The 25,003-nt window shown below is 33.4% G+C and overlaps 1 protein-coding gene across 6 annotated transcripts in view; it reads right to left on the reverse strand.

Annotated features, from left to right (window-relative positions):
- LOC111147234 (sorting nexin 13) overlaps positions 1-25,003 on the reverse strand; it is a 136,844-nt gene that overhangs the window by 61,191 nt on the left and 50,650 nt on the right. For all 6 annotated transcript variants that reach the window (XM_022503153.1, XM_022503151.1, XM_022503152.1 and 3 more), the window contains exons 2-8: positions 23,201-23,313; positions 19,357-19,459; positions 17,930-18,019; positions 16,971-17,092; positions 3,719-3,840; positions 3,530-3,631; positions 2,202-2,290 (exon numbers count right to left, since the gene is read on the reverse strand). In XM_022503153.1, coding sequence (XP_022358861.1) covers positions 2,202-2,290; positions 3,530-3,631; positions 3,719-3,840; positions 16,971-17,092; positions 17,930-18,019; positions 19,357-19,459; positions 23,201-23,313 — 741 coding nt within the window. The remainder of the gene's footprint in view (positions 1-2,201; positions 2,291-3,529; positions 3,632-3,718; positions 3,841-16,970; positions 17,093-17,929; positions 18,020-19,356; positions 19,460-23,200; positions 23,314-25,003) is intronic.

Below are 25,003 nucleotides of genomic sequence, written 5' to 3' on the forward strand. Positions count from 1 at the left end.
GACGGGGTATGTGCTATGTGTCAGGCACTGTGATAACCACGAGGTACATGATGATGATACAGATAGGGCCTGTGTCCTAATGGGCCTTACAGTACCACCAGGGAGGGGGAAGGTATCAAGTAAGTAAATTATAATACTGAAATATGGTATATGCTTTGAAGGAAAAAAAAAATTGTGTACTCACCTACAGCAATAGGGAATTATGAGGGCACTTTAGATTGAGTGGTCAGGGTAGGCATTTCTGAAGAAGTGGGATATGAGGGGTGAATACAACTTAGCCAAGAGAATATGGGGAATCATTTTGACCAGGAAAAAAAAAAAATAGTATGAGGTGGGCCCTACAGTAGGGAGAAAATGGCACTTCTGGAGAAGACAGCATAGTTGGAATACAGTGACAGCATGGCACAGAGACCAGAAAGGTAAACAAAGTCCTTATAAACCTCTGGAAGAACTCGAGATGGGAAATATTTGCTGGATGGTCACAGCCTTTACTAGGATGGAGAGGAGACTAAAAGGCAAGACAGGATATGGAAACAAGAGTAAGATTTCCATTTTAAACATTTAAAGTTTAAAAGGACTGTGAGCCAATCGAATGGCAATTTCAGTCAGCAGCTAGTCAGAGGCACCTAAAGTTCAGAGGGAAAGTCTGTAGGACAGATATAAATTGGAAAGTCACTAGCACTTGGAAGGTATTTAAAGCCACAGGAATGGGTGAGCAAAAAGAGGGCGCAGGCCTAAAGAACTTGTAAATTTGAAAGTTAAATACAAGAGGAGTTAAAACATGTAAAAATGACTAAAAAGGAGACCAAAGGAAGAGAAAAATCAGGACAGCAATGATATGGACCCCAAGCAAAAACAAAATTTCAAGAGCGAAAAGTTTGCCAGCCATGTGAAAGTTGCGGAGACACTGCCCAGTAGCGGCTGTCTAGTGAACCAGGTAGACAAAGATTCTGCTGCCGAACAAATACTCAACACAAATGAGTACCGTAACCAATTAGCAGTGTCTCCTTCAGTGGCAGATGTGAATCTAGTGATAGACGTGTCAGGTATTTACCGCCCTTAATAATGACTGGCCCAAATAATTGGTCTTAACAATACATCATTTATCAGCTATTTCCCATTAAAACCAAGCGTTTACTACTCAATTCACAGCACCACCACCCTACTTAAGAAGTGTACTGAACTCAAGTTAGGTAGGTACTAAGAAATTGTTGGTATTGCTTAAATAATAACATACGAGTATAAAAGCACACCTCAGGAATTGGCATCTATTTAGCTGGATGGTAGACAAAAAGATCCCAAGCTTTCATTTTCATATAAATTAGACACTTACCCATTCAACCAGCATAAGGGTTGTACCTAGCTAGCAAGCATTTCTCAGTCACAACCAGCAATCAAAATAAAAATGTTATTCCTTTACATCTGTACATAGAATTTTTTTTAAAAGATTTGTTTGTTTGTTTATTTATTTATTTATTTGACACAAAGAGAGAGTACAAGCAGAGGGAGAGGGAGAAGCAGACTCCCTGTTGAGCAAAGAGCCTTGTGCAGGACTTGATCCTAGGACCCTGAGATCATGACCTGAGCTGAAGGCAGCCGCTTAACTGACTGAGCCACCAAGGTGCCCCTGTATATAGAATTTTACTCTGATGTTTATATCGGGGGAATAAAAAGTCCAAGACTACTGTTCTCATCTACTTTAACTCATTTTCTAATTATAAGAAGCAGAATCATAGCTTAGTTTTTTTTTTTAAGTTTCTATCCAAAAGTGTTATTTTAATTAACCTAATTCCAGTAAGTTTATGGTAAAGCTATATTAAACAAAATTTAAAACGTTATCTTTGCTATAACCCAAAATCCCCGTACCGAATTCTAAGTCAAACAGTTCTCAAAGTATTGTCCAGGGATCTCTGGGGGATGGAAGGAGACAAGCACAGAGTGATATTCTCAAAAAGGAACATGATGGTGTGATGATAGAAATCAAGTAATGGAACGTGTGCCTGTATAGTCTTGTGTTTCAAAATTTCTTAATTTTAACTTATAATACAGTAAATGTTGATAAATAAAGCCCATGTGAACAAAAGCACTTTGAGGTCCTCAATAATTTTTAAGAATTTAACGGGGTCCTGAAACCAAATATTTTGAGAATTACTATACAAAGTTTCTTTATAGCCATTTATTTGATATGAGTTTAAGCTTACCCTGACAAAGTATCGCATGATCTTGTTCTGGAAATCTCCAGGAGGTAGCAATAAATATAATAAGACCTCACACAAATCCCTTAGGAATCCTAGAAATGAAAAAGCTAGCTATAATAACATTAGAAAATAAAATCTCCACCGATTTGTGATTAAAAAAACACATAAAGGCATAAATAAGTAGTTTCCCAATTATAGCAGCTTATTATTTTAATAATTAATTAGTACAAATCAGTATTGATTAAATTTTTTCATTATTTTCTAAACAGTAACGATTCATTAATCAAACTAATATTTTTTTTTACTCTGCTCAGTTTTACTGTGTTTTTGAATCACTGAGAAACTTCAATTATCAAAGTGTTTTGCCCCAAAACAGTTATGGTTGTACCACGTATTCTACGCTTCTACTACACATTATCTTTGCATACTTACAAGCTATTTGCATATCTTAAAATATACCTGTAATTCTTCTTTCAAGAAAGAACCTCCACTATCCTGGTAGGTAATAAGAAAAGAAAAAGAATATGCTCTTCTACTTTACTACTTCCTCGATTTACATGAAAGTACTACAAATCACTGTAACTATTTCTTAGACTTAGCTATTATTTCATGCCAGTGTTAATGAAATGACAATTAAAAATTCAACTGTAGTGTAAATATAAAGAAAAGAAGAAAAAGGAGAGGAAGAGCACAATTTAAAAATTGAAGAAAACAATTTCCACAAATAGAACAACCTCTCTGTAGTTCATATGCTGACACTTCCTGGGAATAGAATTATATAGCTGATCCTGTTAATCCAAAATGTGCCAAGTAGCAAAGACTCTTTCTGAGAGGCTACAAAACTAGGAAAAGATAACCTCCTCAGTGAAAGCTTACCCAGTTTAACCTCTCACAAAGACAAGACAAGTCCATTCTACTCCATAAAATGTATTTGAAATCATTATACTCATTCTCTTAGAAAATATTTCAGGGTAATAGGTATACTCTTGAAGTAGAACTGATAAATTCAAGGAGAAGATAAATTACTATATATCCTAAAAAGTAAATTTACAATTATAAATTGTTTGTGCCTGCTCTATCTTAAAAGAAGAGAAGTAATCTTTAATTACCATCTTTAAATTTTAAAGATGACTTTTAAAAAAAGAGAAAAAAATCCGAAAACTACTTTTAAGAGTTAAAAAATAAGATGAATAGTGACAGTGCCTATACTATGCTACCCATCCTGTAAAAATAATTTCACCCTTTACCCGTATTTTGTTCCCTGGCTCTAACTTGTCTCTAACCAATATGAACAGTTACTATTCTCCAAAGAGTTAAAATGAGAAGAAAACCTTCTTCATCTTTGGGAGAAGTGCACACTAGATCACGGCAAACGTCCTTCTCCATTTCAACTTCAACTTCAAAGAAAGTATCCACCAGATCTTCTGCTGTACCTGCACAAAGAAAAGAATAAGACATAAAGAATGATAAAGACATATTTTAAATAAAGTCCTAATTTTCAAAGGGAATAAAGGTATTACCTTTTGCTTGATCATCTTTCTCTGTTATCTTCTGTTGAGCCTTTCTGAATACTCGTAGGTGTGTGCCAAAATCATCTACAATACGTGTAGTAAAATAAGGTTGCCAGTCTATTTCTTTTGACCTTATAAAAAACACATTAGATAAAAGCATTATATAAATGTTTTTTTTATCAAAAAGTTAAAGTAAGTTAATTTTAATGACTAATTAAACAACCCTTTCTGAATTCTCTACATTCTTCTTAGTTATACAGCCCAATTCTGAACCAAATACCTTTGGTATGAGTCTAAGTGGTTTCTGTTTGCAGATACTAGCACTTGAACACTTGACCATTTGGAATAATAGGTCTTAAAGAATGATACAAAATACCACAATACTCATGAAAAACATGATTATTAATTTTATTAAGTTACCTATTACTCTACCTTAAAAGTAACAAACCTCAAGAAACACTGCTAATTTAGTGCATCAGTGAAATAGTAACAAATAAAACAGTAAGCCAAAAGCAGTTTACACCTCTCCTTGGATTGATATTTTTAAATAAGTGCTTTTTTGGGTGAATTTTCCTTAAATTAGCACTCAAATTAATTTACCTTTTTAGGAACATACCAAATAGATAAAAGAATCTATTTATTCATGAAGATGCTGGGCAGCAGAGGAGCAAAGAAAAAGTATACTATAATTCACTGTTATTTACCCAAATATATATAATAAAGAAGCCTGTGAAGAAATTAACTTGATTACTGTCTCATTTTGAGAGAAAACGTAAAGGAGTTAATGGCTTTGAGGAATATAACAGATGCCTATTTTCAAAAACACAAGTTATTAACACTCGTCTTTTTTTAAATACACAACTATAATTTTGTTACACACGTGGGAAGAAAGAGTAAATTATTAAGTACATGAACACAAAAATTAACATTAAAGAGGTAACCTGTACTCAGGGATCTGAGAAGGGGTTAACATTACTTAAAATACTACAAGAGCCATCATACATAAGCATATATTAACTTTGGTAACAATACTTGGACTCAATATAAAACCAAAAAGAAAATTTAAACCTAGCAGTCTCTAGAGTCTCCTTTTCACTTATTAAAAACAAAAAACAAAAAACAAAAAACCACAATCTGTATAAGCATCTTTCAAAAGTTTCTACATGAATTATTGGTAAAAAATCATCCACATCTAAGAATTTTATAACAGAATTCAGTTGGTACAGGCCATTGCTCATTTTATCCATAAAAGGGTCATTCCAACAAATTTAGAAGAAAGCTGAATATATAATCTTTCAAATTATATCTGTTTTGTTTCATGGTATAATGTTATTTATATAATTTATTGAAGTTTTCAAACAAAATAAAATTTACTAATTTTAGAAGGCATTTTAAACCCATCTCAACTCATTAGAAAGGATATAACATTGACAATAAGTGAAAATAAATAAGCAATGAAAATATATAAAATTTATTTTAAATTTAAAATAGGGATTTCTAGTTTCAATACACAAATATGTTTGAGGGTGGAAAAAACCAGGAACAGTATTCTGTATCTCCACCTAAGATCATTATTTTCCCTTTGCTTGACTCACTTCCACTTAATATGTGCAAATTTAATATAAGTCTCAACTCAAAGGAACTTTTTTAGGTTAGGAAGGTAAGAACAACAGTAGTACATTGCTTCCCTTTGTATATCAGGAAAACATCTACTAACAATTTCTAGTAGTATTTGTCTTAACAAAATTTGAAAATATTCTCATGACAGTGAAGTACTTTCTAAAATTAGAGTGTACTGATAAATACATACTAAATGGAACATGAATATAAAAAACAATTAAAAAGTTATTCAATTTACATAATAGCCACACTTTCTTCTATTGATCTATATGTAGTTTTCTAGTAGAGCTCTTAGTATCAATTATTCTTAAATTATGCCTATAGTCAAGACTTTTTTTTTTTAAAGATTTAATTTATTTAATAATTTGAGAGAGAGAGAGAGAGAGAGAGAGAGAACATGCTAGCACTAGAGTGGGGGTAAGGGGAAGGAAGAGGGGGAGAGAGAATCAAAACCAGCCTCCACATCCAGCACAGAGCTAAAGGCGGGGCCCACTCTCATGACCTGAGCCGAAATCAAGAGTGGGACGCTCAACTAACTGAGCCATCCAAGTACCCTTATGGTCAAGGCTCTTTTTCACTTTGTTTAAAGTATTCCCCCACATGATTCCTATTCTAATAAAAGCACCTAGATTACTACAATAAATCCTATTACCTACACTTTCATATTATTACTATTATAAGCTTTTCTTTCCTGAACTTAAATATAGGAGAACATTATTTCCTATATGACCAAGAGAATCAGTAATATATTCAACCCTACCTTGAAAACCTAAAATTCATAGTAGGCCCCTGAAGCTTATGTATCTTGATAGAACAGTTTCAAGAATTACAGAAGTTAACTATGGATGCAAACAAGTAAGGAAGTTTTATTAAAGTACAAGAGCAAAAACCAAACAAGTATACCTCTCTGAACATCTATTTCCATGCCTTTATCTCAATCCCTAATGCCAGCATTCTATTCTTGGCCTTTTACTTTAAATGGTCTCCCACATCCACCTTTGTCTCCTCTCCATTCTGTTTTCCATAGAGCAGCCAGAGTGATTTTTTAAATATACAAATATGATAGTACAAAATAAGAGATTCAAAAACTGTTCAATAACTCCCCATCGATCTTCAGGCTAAGCATGACTACTTTCTCTAAGATCTTGCATACCCAGGAGGTCCATGCTTACTTCCGCATCACCATCTCTTCCACCTTCTTCTTTCCTTTCTGTTCTACTGACTTATAGGCTTTAATTCCATTTCTCAAATATATCCCTTATCTCAGAGCCTTTGGACAGCCTAATCACTCTGCCAAGTTTGCTCACCCCGGCCCACTCTTCACATACTTCCCTGCTCTCCCCAACATTGACTTGACAATTCCCACTTACTTCAGAGTTCATCTAAAATATCTATTCCACATGGCAGCCTTCAATGCCCCTCGGCTTTCTGTCTCTCTGCCATATTCCTTCAGACTAGGTATGGATCTCCAGTTATACATTCTCATGGCACCAAATTTGTCACATTTCACAGCACTTTCAACCTACAGTTAAATAATTTAACTGGTGAGATAAATTCAACTATTCAACTGCTGATAAAAATCTCAGGAAGCGAGAGACTTCGTTTTATTCTGTGCTCATTTTATTCACAGTGGTATCTCCTGTGGCTAAATAATGTATTGAACATTGGAGACACTCGATACATAGTGATTTACTGATTCCTCTTTCAGGGTCAAAACACTGTTAATAGGTGTCTCCTGGAGAAAGGCAACATGAGGTGCTTATGACAGACTCTTTCCTCCTTAAAGTTCCGAAATAGAGCATAAAGTGAGGAGCTCCTTTTGCCTTTCTAAATCCTTAAACTATATAATACTAATAACCAAAAAAATCCAATGAATATTCCAAACATGTGGGCTCACAATGAGAGTATATAAATTGCTTCACTGGTTCCATCTTTGTAAGCAATGTACAACTCATCACCAGTAATGCAAAAAATACACCAAAATCAATTAAGGATTTCTGTAAAAGAGCACTGGATTGGCATATATATGTCTCTAATCCAAGTAAAACATTCACCATTTCATTTGTTGTGAAATTCAGCAAATCACCTCACTTCCCAGGGTTTGTTCTCTTTAAGGACACTTAGAACTTTAAGAATCCATGTTATAGTACCTGAATACCCATCTAAGCATGTGTAATACACACACACACACACACACACACACACACATACACACATACACACACACAGAGTACGTGGGAAATTGGTAACTGGTGAGTAAATCAAAATATTTGATCAAAAGAGTCATGAATATATTTCATTTTAACTTAAATTATATAAATCTTCAATATAAGACTAAGACCTTTTATTTCACTAAGGTTTTGCCAAGAGATATTAATGTGGCTTTTGTCTTTAATAAAACATTACAACACTGCAACAGTTATAGTGTCCAGTTTCTTTTAAATGGCATGACAACTAATGACACTTCTGAACAAATCTGAATGCAGAGTCCTTTAAGACTTTCCACCAATATTTCATTAGTTGTCTTCTGCAAACCTGAATCAACTGCAATCTATCTATCAATTAGCTTGAGTAAAATTCTGCAGCAAATGCCTTAGTTTTTACAGAAACGACCTTGTCATTCTCACACTTCCTCCAACTACATAGGAGTAAATTAAGTGATGACTATAATAAAAAAGTAAAATTGGGATACATGGGTTCAAAAACAAATACAATTTTTTTTAACATGCTTGATTACCTATTTCTTCTAAATCACACATGTTCAGCTCACACCAGGGACCAAGTGCATCATATTTTCTAGGGACAGGACCCAGGCACAGAAGTGGACAGAAGTACTAGAAAGTGGTGTCCTTGCCTAGCTTTAATGCTACGGGCATGGGTCAGTATGTCTTCGAAAAGGAATGGAGAATTCTGGCTAAAGTAAGTTAAGAAAATTGCTGCTACAGTAGTCCAGAATTGGGACCGTGCCAAAAACAACTTAAAATTTTGTTCATGATAACCAGACACAAAGGAGAAGTTAATTAAGTGATATGTTAGAATTTAAAAGTATTAAATAAGGCAGCTATACTTAAAACAAATCTTAATGAATGTCTCTGAAATGGGAGAAAGAAAGGATTTAGGAATGAGCAAAAGAAGGAAATGAGCATGGTATATGCAAGGGTCACCATGAGTAGACTTGCCTGACTAGAGAAGTGGGTAGTTGGATTTGGCAGTAAACGTAATCTTCACATTCTTGGCAGAATACTTTCCTGGAAAAGGTCTTTTCTATCAAAATGATACAAATAAAAACTGATTTTCCCACAGGAAGAATCCTATAATAAATGTTATGTTCCTGATGCCACACTATTTTTTCTCAGAAATGACTACTAAGACCTTATTTGAAAACAGTAAAAAGTGGACGCCTGGGTGGCTCAGTTGGTTGGACGACTACCTTCAGCTCAGGCCATGATCCTGGAGTTCCAGGATCAAGTCCCGCATCAGGCTCCCGGCTCCGCAGGGAGTCTGCTTCTCTCTCTGACCTTCTCCTCACTCATGCTCTCTCTCACTCTCTCTCTCTCAAATAAATAAATAAAATCTTAAAAAAAAAAAAAAAAAGAAAACAGTAAAAAGGGGACTATAAATTGCATAGTGTGTATAAGTGTGTATATTTTTCTATGTAAAAAAAAAATGGCAATTTAAAAAAAAAGAACTTTACTGTAGTAAAATTCCTAGTTTTTCTGTATAGATTTTAACAAGCAAGCATCTTTGAGAAGATTTTAAGGAGAGTTTTATTCCAGTAGAGGGCTTTTGATCAACTGATCCACAGATATTTTTTGCTGAAAGCAGGTGGTGTCTGTCCTAAAGAAGAATCCCTTCTTCCTTGAGCCACCGAATCAGGCAGTAACTTACCTCTCATAATTCCCTTTTAGAAAGGATATACTCTTTATAATACATAAACCTTTACTTGTTTCCATCCTTCAGGAGCCCTTGAAGGAATACTTTGCTATCATGTCAAAAACTTCAGCCTGAAATTCAAATTTTGAGCAGATTCTTAAGGCACACAATTGTAAACTTGCTTCTAAACACATTAAAAGAATTGCCCTTCTTCCAATCTCAATTTATTCATAATACATGTTACCATAACCACTCCACTACAGCACCTTTGTTTCCCTTTTAAAATTACTTTAAAAAATCAAATTATAAGGTTAAGTATAAAAGAAGGTAACATTTTTTTCACAACATTCCTGAACTTACATGAAATTTATTGTTACTCTCTACCATAATCCTCAAATATATGTAGAAAATTCCTCTTTTACAAGAACTAAATTAGCAACCACACAAAGAAACAAGTCTCATTGCTGCTCCCTTCACTGGCTGCACCTCTTCACAGTTGGAGGGAAAAAAAAAGTGGGACAGCAAAATGTGCACATCTCTTTTCTAGTTCCACCTTCAGTGACTTCCTGACAATAGCTTAAAATCAACCATGGTGGGAAAATTTAAAGTAGACTTCTAAAACTACGAATATATTGTTTTCCACGTTCTGTAAAGAATAGCAGTCATCTGGATAATCAAATAAAAATTTCTAAGTTTTCACTGATAGAAGACTTAACCATCAAAATAAGATTAGTCTACTAAATGTCCTTTATGTCTGAAACCAAGCATTCTTTCTGACCACATAGAAATATAAAGAGGTATAAAAACTTTATTATGATCCTATTCTAAGACTTCCTACTGGTAAAATAATAGACTAGAAAAGTACTTTAATTCCTAAGTAAATTAAATCTAATTACCAACATTAGACACTATAAAAAATAACTCCCCAAATGGTATTCAAATTGTAAGGTTTTACGGAGTATATAAGCCCATGTTTTGAGGACAGGGTATGACTGGCAAAATAAAAACAAACCAAGATTAGTACTGACCTCACCAGGGAGTCTTAGTATTTTAGAACTTCAACGGATCTGAAATAATTACAAGTTGCTATCATTACAGCTCCAGACTTAAATTACTTATTCTAGATTATATAGCTAGTGAGATCAAGGTTTTGTTTAAAAAAATAAATCCGGGTTCTTAATTTTCAATTCAGTGTTTTCTTTACCTTAATAAGAACACAAAACTTCCTGACTCTTAAAGTTAGAAACAAATTGGAAGAAATGGAGAAGAATCTTAGGTATGCAGTTTTATATAACCACATTAAAGGAAATGGCATTTAGTGAAATGTATCACTACATAAGAAGTCTAGTTCTATATCCTATGCTCCAAGGCTTCAAAGATGTTAAAGATTCAGATATTCTAAAGGATGTGGATCTCTGAATATAATGAAGAACTTGGAGAAACACCTGTGAAGCACACTCACCTATTTTAGAGGTTGAGTGTAAAGAACACAGAGCTGGAAGTCTTAAACAGGAAAGGAAAAAAATAAATAACCTGGGGCTAGGTGTGCATCTTCCTAGGTATAATGATAAGTATGAAAAAAATTAAAGTAATGCTGTTAACTATTTTAATAAACAAGATTTCTAGTAAAATGTACCTGACAAATGAAACATTCCTAGATTTAGTAGTGAAATATATCAAAATTCTGTAGGAAAAAAGTAACATGTAAATCATAAACAGGAAGTCAATCAACAAGAATTTATTGACTACTCACTAACTCGTCATGTACAAAACACTATATTAAGCATTATTTTCCAGATCACTTTCTGAAGACATAAAGGGATAGTGACTGCCTATACAAAACACATCATCTATAGTTGTAAAAAAAATATTCTTATATGTTCCTAAGAACATAAAAAATGGAGAAACAGGAAAATTTAGTTTAAAAAAAGCCATCCTAGAGATCTTTATTGCTCATTAGCAAATGTTTCTATCCGTGGCTCTAAAAGTAATACATTCTCATTTCGTGAAGTGTAATTTCCTTCTTTTGATTTTCAGCATCAGTTATAATCAGCCATAAATCCACAATCTAAAGATCAGTTAATATTTTAGTGTATTTCCTATCGGTCTCTTTGCTATGAATGCATACTGACAGTTTTTTACACAGCCAAAATCATATACTATATTACATGATTTTTATTCTAAAATATTTCCTATTTGTTTAACAACACTTCCTAAATATTTCTTTTTTTTTAAAATTTTTTTTTAATTTATTTATTTGACAGGCAGAGATCACAAGTAGGCAGAGAGGCAGGCAGAGAGGCAGGCAGAGAGGGAGAGGGGGAAGCAGGCTCCCTGCTGAGCAGAGAGCCTGATGCGGGGCCAATCCCAGGACCCTGGGACCATGACCTGAGCCGAAGGCAGAGGCTTTAACCCACTGAGCTACCCAGGCGCCCCAACAACATTTCCTAAATATTTTAATAACTACAAAACTATTTCAGGGTTCAGAAAACTTCTCTCTAATGGGCCAAAGAGCAACTATTTCAGGCTTTGCAGACAACACTGTCTGGGGTCACAACTAGTCCATTCTACCGCTGTAGTACAAAAGCAGCCATGGACAAAATGCAAACAAATCAGTGTGACTATCCAATAAAATTGTATTTTCAAAACCTGACTATAGCACACTCCATTTAAATAATAAAATTACAAATAACCTAATTTTAAAATGGGGAAAAGATCTGAATACACATTCTCTAAAGAAGCTATACAAATGACTTGTAAGCATATGAAAAGATGCTCGATATCATTACGTATCAGGAAGATGCAAATCAAAACCATAATGAAATATCACTTCACACCTACTAGGATGCTGTAATCTAAAAGACAGACAAAATCATGGGCACCTGGCTGGTTCAGTCAGTAGAACATGTGACTCTCAATCTCAAAGTCGTGAGTTCAAGCCCCACATGGGTTACAGAGAGTACTTAAATAAATAAAACTTGAAGAAAAAAACAACAGGCAAAAGCAAGTATAAGCAAGGATATGGAAAAAATGGAACCCTCATACAGTGCTGGTGAGAATATGCAGCCACTTTGGAAAACAATTTGCAGTTCCTCAAAGGTTAAAGAGTTACCACATGACACAGAAATTCTACTCCTATATATCCAAGAGAAATGAAAACACACGTCCACAGAAAAACTTGTATGTGAATGTTCATAGTAGCATTCTTCATAATATCCAGAAAGTAGAAACAATCCCTACATCCACATGTCCATGGATAAACAAAATGTAGTTTATGCCCATACAGTGAAATATTATTCAGCATTAGGAAAGAATAAGTAATAACATTTGCTACAACATGGATAAACCTTGAAAACATTGTACTAAGTGAAAGATGCCAGTCATAAAAGAACACAGACGGTATTATTCCCCTCACATAAAATGTCCAAAATTGGCAAAACCAGAGGGAAATAAAGTAGATAAGTGGTTGACTAGAGCTAGAAACTTTGGGGGGAATGAAGGGAGTGAATGAAAGTGGATACAAGGTTTCTTGTGGAATCATTAAAATGTTCTTAAATTGATTGTGATGAAGGGTGCACAACTCTATAAATATATTAAAAGCCACTAACTTTAAGTGGGTAAACTGTGTGCTATATGAATTATATAACTATACAATTAACAACCCCTGATCTATTCCACACCTGCAAAAACATTAACTTACTGCCCCTTCTTTTAAATACTTAATGGTTCCTAATTATTTTTGCTAATTGTAGTAAATATGACAATAATTACCTTTCTAGTTAAAGTCAGTTTTAAGCTAAGTTTTCAAAAGGCAAAGAATGTAAAATGGCAAAAGAGCTTTACTGTTGCAAATATCCATTATTTGAGTCGTGCCTGCCTTTTGGACAAGTCTAAACACATGATCTATTAGTTCTACAGCAAAATGGTTAGTGAGGAAAATGGTTAAATTTTCAAAACATATCCCCCCTTGTTCCAGAAAGAATACTATCATTAGTATTACAACCACTGAATCCTGGAATCTACCCACCCATACCTCCTCCTGCCATGGGAAAACCCTTTAGGAAGAACACAGTGGCATTAGAATATATCTACTTTCTGCTAATCTTGGGGTTAAGGGGAACAGAGAGCAACACAGCTGCCACATTTCACACCTCTTAAAGCAATAAGGTTCCTTGATCACTAGTATCTCCTTACTGCTTTACCACACTAACCTTATTCCCCTTCTCAGAACTTTGTTCTTTCCTAACATATCCTTCATCCCTCTGTCTATCCCACTATTCATTCTTGAAGACCAGTTTTAACCTCAATCCACATGAGGTCTTCATCAGTTACTCTGGTTCATTCTACCTCTAGATAAAAACCGCTCTCAGTACCACACAAATGACTACTTTCTCTCCACTGTATGTGCTTTAACATTGTCTCTACCTGCTCCTTCCCCCACAAAACAGAACAAACTAAGACAAGGTCAAAGAAACTGTGTGTATATATACTAGGAAGGTAATAAATAACAAAAATTAACAGTAACAACCAAGTTAACACTCACTCATTTGCTATGTACTAGATCCTGTAGTGTTAGACATGTACTACTCCTCTAGATTAACATTACAAGAGCCCAATGGAAGAATTATCCCATTTTACTGATGGAGAGACTGAGACACAGAAAGACAAGTAACTCGCTCAATATACCACTTACTGGTTAACAAATACTTCAGGAAATGCTCTTTGGACATCATCTCATTTAACTCTCACAAGTTTGCTACAAGTATTACTATTATTATTTTACACACATTAAGAAATTTTAAATATAATGTAACTCAATGGTACAGGTAGAATTATAATACAATCTCCCAGGACTCAGTCTTGTACATAATATCTTATTTGAAGGAGAAATAAAATACACAGGTTATCTCAGATTCAATCCCTAAAGCTCCAGCCTAGTTCACAGCCAGGCTCTACCACAGGGAAGTCAAGAGTGCTCTATGAAGGTTTCCATCCCCAAATTGCTACTAGAGTAACAGGTACTAATGTTAACACAAGGTGTTATCATTATAAAGTACTCTCTGACATGTGATGTCATTTACCCCTGATAATCTGATAAGTAGATATGGGTTATCACCAGACTCTTAAGAATTTACATGTTTTGCCCATTCAAGACCATACAGCTTAATAAATAAAAGCACTAAAGCTCAAAAGTGAGGACTTCAGACTCTAAGTATATCCTTCTCTCCTGTTATGTCTCAAAATTAGCATTTCATTTTATGCTGATACTCTGTGATTGTTTCCTCATTATCATTTTGAGCCTGAAAACAGCCTCAAAATCAACTTTGTTATTATCAACCTCTATGAATGAGTAAACTAAGGCTCAAAAGAAGCTGATAAATTTGTCCAAAATCTTAAGGCAAATGAGAAAGCAAAGATATAAATTCAGTTCAGTTAAGGATGGAAGAAACTCGACTCTTCCTGCAGTCACCTAAGTATTCTGCCTGATAGCATACAATATTACAAAACGGGAAAAAACAAAAACAAAACAATTTACTACATGAAGTGTAAAGAAAAAGTGATTTGGGGGAATCAAAAACAGGGAAAGCACTGCTATGAAAGGTAAAAAAAAAAAAAAAAGTGGGGAAACTAAGGTGAAAAATCAGATCATAATATATCTGGTATGGAATGGAGGAAAGAACACTAGACTGCTAAGAACAATCTGATTCTAATTCTTACTCTGCCCCAATTCACCGGATAATTTTGCACTGACCATTTAATCTTTCTGGACCTTAGCTTCCTTATCTCTTGTGAAATTATAAATGTCAGAGGACATTAAAAACTTAAACTTCTAAATTCCCTCACATTTTTCAGAACATTTTCACAATTATTATTTTCATTACATTCCAGTGATCAGAGATTTTGTTTTTTTCACTGGAGTATCTGCAGCATCTGGTTGGTACAAAGGAAGCACAAAACATTAGTTGAATGGATAGATGAATCTGATACCAACAATAACCCTGTGAGGAACACAGAACAGGGCAGATATTACTATGCTTATATCACATATGAGCAAAACAAAGATTCAAAAAGTTCAAAATACATGCTCATAGTTCCATAGCTAAGTAGTAGACCAGGATGCAAACTGAAGTCTCCCAATTACTAGTTCAAAGTTCTTTCCAGGTTTAAAATCTGTTGTATTTCAATATATACTTAGGCAGTCAGACACATCTATAATGAACCCCTATTCCCACCTTCCCAAAAGGGGAAAAAAACAGTCATTAGGATGATGTTACTATAAAAAGTAGCGAATGACTGACTCAGAAGATTTGACTGAATGAATACCTAATACTCAATAATGTTATATATATGAAATAAAGGAGATAAAGTCCTATTTTTGAAGTTTGATTATTCTTTATTTTCTGTGTTCCACAGCGACTCTACACTTGTAATTAAGGCTGGCTACTCCATAAACGTCTGCTGTTAATACTAAGGGAGAAGGCGCTCAACTCTACCTCTACAAGTAAGGTTATTATCCAAACCATAAACATTATAGCAGGCCTCTGCAATGACCTGAGGTTGAGGAACTACTCCAAAGCTTAGGATTAACTGAGTTACAGATGAAAAGTCATGACAGGGCAGCCTGAGCTGGAAACATCTATGTGCACAGAGATAAAAATGCAGTAAAAGCCCCAGGGCAAAGCTCTATTCTCCAAGATTCTCAAAAGTACAAGATTGTATTTCAAAAACCTAAGTAGGGAAGAAAAGAGGCTTGGCTGAAAAATAACACAGTCAGATTTAAAAATGTTCTTATGGCCATGGCATGCAGCTTCCTGCCTTGAGGCTATAGGCTAGTAGGAAAATCTTTTAATTAAAAAAAAAAAAAAATCAAATTCAACTAAACATAAAATCCTTTATTTCAAAAATAAGTCACTTCTGTATATGAAATGGCCACCCAAAAAAATCAAGTAGTTTAAATACAATGATATAGACCAAAATATTTTTGTCATAGAGGAGGCAGTATGTAAGTGGGGTTTGTTTGTTTGTTTTTAATTTTATTTATTTCTTTGACAGAGACAGATCACAAGTAGGCAGAGAGGCAGGCAAAGAGAGAAGGAAGCAGGCTCCCCGCTGAGCAGAGAGCCCAATGCGGGACTCAATCCCAGGACCCTCAGAGCATGACCTGAGCTGAAGGCAGAGGCTTTAAACCACTGAGCCATCCAGGCACCCTGTAAGTGGGTTTTTTAAATGGGTTTTTTAAAGTAAGAATTTTAGTATATCTCACAAAAATTTCTTAAAGCAAACTCATAAAAATACACTCCCTTCTGAAAATAAATAAGCTGAATATTCTCCAGTGATTTATGCTCCTTTGGTTTCCTCTCCACTGAGACTTCTATAAGGTATGTGCTCAAAGTAAAAGAGTAATTTTACTGAAACTATTTCCATGGCACTCAAATAAAACAGAGTATCTGGGTAAGAGGTTAAAAAAAAAAGTATTCTCAATAAGTGAGTTGAAAGTCACATGACTGGACCCTGAGGAAGACACTGACATTCAGACTGAGAGAAAGGGTTTAATAAAGATAAACATTCTGTAAATGTAAAGGTTAAATTTAAAGAAGTACAGGTTTTTAGAGCTCTAGTTCTATAATCTGTTATCTCACAATCATCTACTGTTCTACTCACCTTTAGTAATTATTACTAATTAATAATTTCCCCCTCCAACTTAAAAGTCATTTTCCTTACTGGTATAAACAATATTATTTAACTTTTTCTGCATCAATGACCTTACCTAGTAGCAAACTGAATGAGTGCATTTTGAAGAGTCTGCCTAATTTCAAGAAGAAAAGATTCATCATCACTTAGTGTATAATACCAATACTGGACATAATCCCTCAAGGAAAACTGGATAACCTAAAACAAAAATATTGGGAAAAAACACAACTTTTTAGGATTTAAAAAGTATGAGCAGCAAACTAAAACCTAAAAAGATTATTTACCAATTTATATATACTCTCTACATACTAAATTGTGGTACCAAAAAACTGCCTTTATTACAAAAGGATCAATATGCTAAAAAACGATTTCAAAAAATCTTAAATTATTTTGGTGTCCCAAGTCACCCACTACCCAAGTTCACTTAAATCTAATACCTTTGATACTGCCAATAGTATCAACAACATTGATTTAATACAATCAGTCAATTCAGCAAATGATACAACTTGATGTGTATTATTTTTGAAAATCAGTTAAACTAAGTTTGGGTTTAACTATAAAAGAAATGTTAGAATTTTAAAGAACACATTATAATAATCATATAATCAAACATCAATGAAATATCTTGAGAGGGTAATTTTTTTAATTCTAATTTTTTAATATTTTTGAATCAAACCAGGTATAACCATTTAAAAAACTATAGTACAAGTTGTCTGATTTGCCAAGACACTAAGCCTATTCATCAGCTAAAGAGCATTTTAACTTTAAAATAATTAGAAACATTATCAAATATGTCAGAGAAAACTTTTCTATTAAATGCAAGTTCGAACAAAAGGCTTTAATACTATATAAACCACTTCATTATAAATTATTTCATAAATAAGGCAGCTTCTTTAAGTACAGAATCCAAGAACAGCATTATAATGACTTTCCAGCATATTACATAAATAGCAAAAATTATTTCCTAGTATTTTCAAAAGAAATACACCTTACAACACAAGATAAGGAATTCAAATACCACACAGGAAAACTCACTTGCTGGAGAGGTTCATCAATTATATTGGCACCTGTCAATCTTCTATCAATCTTTATAGTCCTGGCTTCTCGTTTCATTTCTTCTAAGCACTTAAAGGAAATCACAACATTTTACTGCATAGTTCTCTGATTTAAAGTCTGTATAGTTACTTCTAACTTGCAACTTCCCTGCCATCTTCAAGTCAGTCAATAACCTTATTTTCTCAAGGTTCTGTACAAACCAAACACTTTCTCAAGTTAACGCAGCTAGACACCCAGAAAAAAAAAAAGCCTATTGTTATCCTCAAAAATTTCGTAAAATCGGCAATATTATTTAGAATGTGAAAAAACAAAAAATGTAAGATACACTGTTGCTGTATTTCAGTGAAACTTTAAAACCATAAATTAGTGTTTCAGGTGAATCAAATTAATAATTATCTTTATTAATCTCTCCTCCTCTTCTCCCTTCCCCCTCCCAGCCCAAAACAGTATACAAAGTGCCAAATAAATATATTTTAATTAATTTTATTTAGGGACAATTTTTAGCAACAAAAGAAAATGAATTTCTCTATTTCTCTGTAGTGTTCAGTAAGTTCAGTGGCCTGCAAATAATGTGAGAAGTAGTGGGACATTCTTCAATTAAAAATACAAACAAACAAAAAACAAAAATAAAACAAAAAAACAAAGCACGAATACATATATAAAACATACCCTTCAAATTATAGCATGCAACTTTCAAGGATAGGGTGAAATTCTTTTATTTCAGCAATATAAAGCTATACTATATATTTCTATCTCTGCATCTCCTACATCTTAGCACATAATGAACAAGTTATTAACGTAAAGTTAATAACCGGCATCAACTCCAGATCACTTTGTCTCTCTTCACACATGGTTTGTTTGGGATGGTTGAAACAAACCATCCCAATACCACAAGAACTGAAGACAATGCAAATCTAAAGCCTACCTACAGTACGAAATTCCAATTTTACAGATTATGATATTAAAAAATGGAAAAAATACCAACACTCAAGATGATATAAATATAATTGGGCCTAAATTATTAAAATTATAGATACTGAATAGCCTAACTGAAAGCTGTATCTTTCAAGTCAGTTAAAAAATAATACCCATTTTCTTTTCTCTGGTTTCTATGCAATTTATTTCATTCCATATTTTGAAATCCTATGTCACAATAGTAGGAAGAGGCCCCAAATTTCTATCTTTACCTAAAATTTGCACTTCCACTCTGAACATCTAACACTACAGAAGTTTTCAAAGTAATCTTCCAAGATACATTTTCTAAGCATGATTAGAAAGTGTCCCATAAGTTTATAGTGAGCATTAGTGACCTGTAGGAACATATGCCAAGCCATATACAGATGATCACATTACCATCATTTCACAGAACAAGACTGTGAGGTTTTACCTTCCTTTACCCTATTTACCTTAGGAATCCCAGTTGACGTTGGAGGAAGAAATGAGTGTTCACACTGTTCTAGGTACTTCTCTGAGTTTGTTTTTCCAAAGAGGAGAGTAACCACAAAGCCCCTGGGGAAGAAAAAACTCAATTACAGAAACAAAAACAAAATTCTGTTATAACTTAACATATCTATTAACCAAAGATATTTTTCAGATTTAATAGATGGTTTATCACTCACTAAAAAAATCAGTTTTTCCTTTGGCAAGGCAAGTAATTGACAGTTTGTTATGTTCTGAAGTTTAAAACAACTATAAGCATTTTGTGAATTTATACAAGAATGCCTTTCAAAGTTTTTATATAAATATATTCCATATATTTCATATTTCATATATATCATAAAGAACCCCAGGCAAAAAAATCAGCCCTCGCTAAATAAGTAGGTTCACTAACCAATGATAAAGACAAATGAGATCTAAATCTATAGCTAAAATCACACATTTCTATAGTTCTATTAACTGATTAATGTCAGATAGTAATGTAATTTGTGATTATGGAAAGAAAATAAATAAAGGCCAAAGAAGAAAAAAAAAGATATAGCTTATAATTAGACTGGAATTTAAAAATACATATAAATACATCCCAAAGGCTGATTATTTTTAAAACAATTACAGAGTTGAGGTAAGATAAAAACTGGCTTAGAACTGTTTAACTCTAAGTATTGACTAAAGGCTATCAATATTTTATATATTCAAAATTTACCAATTAAATCTAAGCACCACTAAGTAGATAGGAAATCCATAATAGAAAAACATCAAATTCTAACTTTATAATAATCTTATAATAATCCTACAACAATTCAACTGCTGTCATAACAAGAAGGGAACTATGAAAAATTAAATATGGGTCAGCCTCAACTACTAAAAGGAAGATTCTCAAAGTCCTCTGCTTTTTGTGGCTATCCGCTGCTCTTTAGTACAAGCACCACAAAAGCTGAGAGATGAGTTGAGAAAACAAAGTCAAATTAGCCCATGTCATCAATTTTGTTTTTGTTTCTTTTTTAAAAAGCTGGCCTCAGAACTGCCAATAAATTTCACCTGTCTTGCATCTGATACTATTACTAAGACTCAAGATGGCCCCATGTTTCAGTTTTATCTAGTGATAAGCAGATTTACAGACATAAAGTAAATGCTTATACTATGTATTTCTAAGATTATTATCATGAGAAAGCCTGATAAAGTATTAACCTTTGTCCAAAGAATGATAGTAGGAAAGTAAGCTAACAGTCTTAACTTAGCACCTGTTTTAGCCTTGAGGTTTAAGTAAAAACAGGTGCTACAAATGACTGCATCACCCAACGTAACAGAATGCCATTAAATAACCCATAAAACAGTATCAAAAGTATGCACCCAAAAAACAAACAAAAAAACACATAATACAAAAATCTCTAAGTGATTTTCCTTCCAAAAGTTATCTTTACACTAGAAAATATGGAATTAGCTTTATCAGCAAAACATATATATTATCAACATTATAGATGGTTAACTGCAGAATTTTTTTAAAGGTGGTTTCCATAAGAAAATGTATTAATTCCTCTCAAACTTGCATTTTATAGAAGTTAAAAAAAAGTATCTTAAAAAAAACCAAGAAATGATTTTATGAAATGCAATTATTTTACTTGAGATTGCTATTTAAAAGCCTGCATTGTTCTTCAAATTCATAAGGCATTAAATATACTAAGTTATATTAAAGAAAAAACAATCATGCTTTCTAATTACAGCCCAAATAGGAAAGATTTGATTCAGGAACTAGATACTCATTGACCACAACTGAGTAATCTAGAAATGATTAATTAATCCCGATTATTGAAGATAATTCTGGGAGGCTTTCTAGAACTTAAATTGAAGTCCCCTTACTATGGCAGTGAATTTCACTGAGATTTACAATCTGGAACAGAACATCAGATCAGAACATTTATGATATAACATCAAACTGGAATTTCAGACCCTATCATGTGACTCTTAATATTATCTAAAGAGTTTTTAGTGACCCTAGCACACCATCCAATATCCCACCTTATTTAAAAACTTTTACAGAACTTCAAAAGTATCTGAAAACGATTGTGCTTACTCCTTGGTACACCTGCACACTCAGAAAAGGAGCAGGAAAGGTTGCCATGACTTTGAAGTACATGGGACTCAGCACTCTTCCCTCTTCCAAAACCTGATGCGGAGCAGTTCAGTGTATGAGAGATGACTCTCCACCCTCCAGTCTCCAGGGCTTCCTAGGGCTCCTACTGACAAAGAAAGCTACAATTTCCTCCCTCTCTGAAATACTGGGAAATAGTCTGAAATCATTCGCCTTCACTTTTGCCAAGAGCTTATTCAATTCATCAAAGAGAAGAAATCTCTCATTTTCAGAGAAACATCTCCAAAAAACAGTCTCCTTTCCAGTCAATGAAAGCAGCCATGACTCCGTGGGGAAGAAGTGCAAGCACACAGCTATGCAATCATTCTGCTCCAGTCTTCATTTGTGACAAAGGAGTGTAATTTAGAAAGCCCAGGGGGCTGCAGATCTATAGTCTTCAATCATCTTTATAGTCAATAAAGATACTCAAAATTCCATTTATCTGATTCCTATGGCTTATTTCTAATTGTTTCAGTATGCAATACCATACCCAATACCTACTTACATACAATACACACCTAATACCATACCATACCTAAGCAATTATAATGAAAGTGTTAAATATAAATTATATGCAGTTTTAGGAATAGTACTTGAGTAGAGCTTGATTTGATTCTCATTTGTCCCACAAATAGTGGGTGCAGTCCTTCTAAAATGGCCACACAGAACTTCCAAACCCTATCATGAAAGAGGTGGGAGGTGGTAAGTACACTGAGAAATCACTCCTTGAGTATCTTACACAGTCTTTCAGGCCACAGTTTTTACATTCGATTCAATTTAGCTAAGTTGTTCTCTAAACCTAGAGGTTCAAATAACTCCTCCAAATATTTGGGGCCTCAAAAGATTTTTTAAATAGAATTCAAAGGTATTCATTCCAAAAATAATTACGTAAACATATCTTATATATACATACATACATGCACACAAACACATGCATATATATAAATAGTAACAACAAAACACTCAGCTCAGTTAAGGTACTTGGTTTGAGTAAGTAACAATCCTCTAACTCTCTTTTCTATATTTTTCTTAGATATAATTCATATCTGATACCAAATGCTCTGCACAGGAAGTTATACTAAATCATGACTGAAACTTCTCTTGCAAAGGTTTATCAACTCATTGTAAAACATAATCAAATAATGAAGAGGAAAATGGCAAAATCAGATGTTTGAATTTTCCATAAAAACATGACAGCATTCACTAAGGGAAATAATTAATATTATTGTATGCAGTCTAGACAATGAAACAGTATCTTCTAATTCTTACTAGGTAAAACCTGATGAATCATCTCAATTAAACTTACCAATTATCCTGTTAATATTGTAATAAATAAAAATTTTCAGCCTTAAAGGTAGCAATGCCAAAAGGAATAAAAAAAAAACTTTAAAACCTTTCAAATTATACAAAAAAGTTTTATACAATCAAAAACTGAAAATTTTTTGAAGATGCCTATCCATATTCCTGGTACAAATCACAATTGCCACCAGTTTTATTTTACTGGATATCTTATTTTACTTAACTTTGATAAAAAACAATTTGCAAAAATAGCACTCACAAATAAATTATACTACCATTTCTCATGGTCATTTTTTTCTTACTTATTGAGGTCTCATGGTCATTTGTTTCAATTTCTAACAAGAGTATAACATTTGAATTGTAAGATTGTCATTGAGAATACTTACCCGCCCACAAAGCAGAGGATATAAAAGGCCAAATAAAATATTACAAAGGGTCCAAAGGTTATTAGAGAAAGGACAATGCCAAGGCTTCCCCATCCCCATATGGATAGACTGGTCTGAAATAAAGCAAAGAAATAAATTTTTTTAAGATATGTCCATATACATTAGAAAAGAACCAACAAAACTGTTACATAATTTTACATTTCTCCTTTTAAACATATACGGTTACTGTTTCAGTAATTGTTACGTATTTACTTTTGAAAATGTTAACTACAATCTTAGAGATTTATCTCCAAGAAACAATATACAAAATCTATATGCAGAAAGGGCTTTAAGTACATCAGCAACAATTTTTTAAAAACATAGTGACAATGAAATGCACAGCAAGCGATCATTACACAAATCGTTGAATGATATGCTGGGATAAGAAATGGTTAAAAAAAAAGTATTTATAAAAACATTTATGTAGACTACAAAGTTGTACTTGCTTAGAATATTTCATTTTAAAACTAAGTTCCAATATAACTACAGTATAACAAGACATCTTTTAAAAATTAAAATTTTAAGGTAAGAAATCCACATCTCAATGAAAATTGTTTCTTTTACTCAAATTGTGTGCAGTAATTTGTAAAATAATAATTGCAAACTTCCAACTTTCAATTACTAAAATATACCATGAGCTCAAGAAACATCTCCAAAAATTCTGTCCTTAAAAATACACAAAAAACCCTATTTTGTTTAGAATTATATTGTATTATTTATTTAAAATACTCCTTTTGTTGAAAGCAAACTGGATTTTAGCAATTTAAGTAATTATGAATAAATAAACATATTCAATTCACAAGTTCCTACATCCATTTGCCTTGTACTGTGAGGTCCACAAAGGAAGCATTTGTCCCATTCCTGCCATCAAGGAGGACAGAGAAGAATGTCTTATAGGAATGAAACAATTAGACACAGAACCAAAAGAAAATAATAGAAAGCATTATAAGATGTTAAAGTGAACAAAATTAATGACCACAAAACTATGGAATAGACAATAAGTTCTATGGATTAAGAGAGAAAGGAGAGTTTTATTTATTCACTCATTCTCCAGTCATCAACTGTTTTCTATGTGCTATAAGCTCAAGGTGCTGGGGAAACCACAAGGAAAAAAACATATCCTCATAAGGCTACATTCTAGTAAGGAGAGAAAGATAGGCACACTCTGATAAATTTATGGCCTTCTGTTAAGTTTACATTCCAGGGGAAAAAATAATAAATTTATACAGTTATATCAGATGAGGTAAGTGCTATGGTTGCTATGTGCATATATATATATATATATATATATGACTACATAAGAAGCTTTCAACTAGATGACATATGAACAAAAATCTTAGAATTTACTTAAGGAGAATTTATAATAATGAGTCTTCCTACCCCAAGTAATATTTTTCCATTTATTCATATTCTCTTTTATGTCATTCTGGGGAAGCTTTTTAAAATTTCTTCTTTTATTTAAGGCTGGTGCAATTTTTGTTCATTTGTATTTTTATTATCCTTTTTCCTTATCCTGGCCACTTTTTAACCAGAGGACAGAATACCCCGCTGATGAAGTTTCTGCTTTGCCCTCATGATCTCCTCCCTGAATCAGCTGGGGATACTACTTCATCTACAGAAGTGGTCTCTGACTTCTAAGAGCTGAAAGTAAGCAAGGGGATTTAGAATAAAATACAGAGCAGTCCAATCCCTCTGATAATACTTCAGCTGAACACCCATGTACCTAGATCCATATTACAGCCCTGCCAGATGCCCAACTATGGA

This window comes from Enhydra lutris, unplaced genomic scaffold (genome assembly GCF_002288905.1).
Source record: "Enhydra lutris kenyoni isolate GAN:26980312 unplaced genomic scaffold, ASM228890v2 scaffoldscaffold16, whole genome shotgun sequence".
Taxonomy (NCBI): Eukaryota; Metazoa; Chordata; class Mammalia; order Carnivora; family Mustelidae; genus Enhydra; species Enhydra lutris.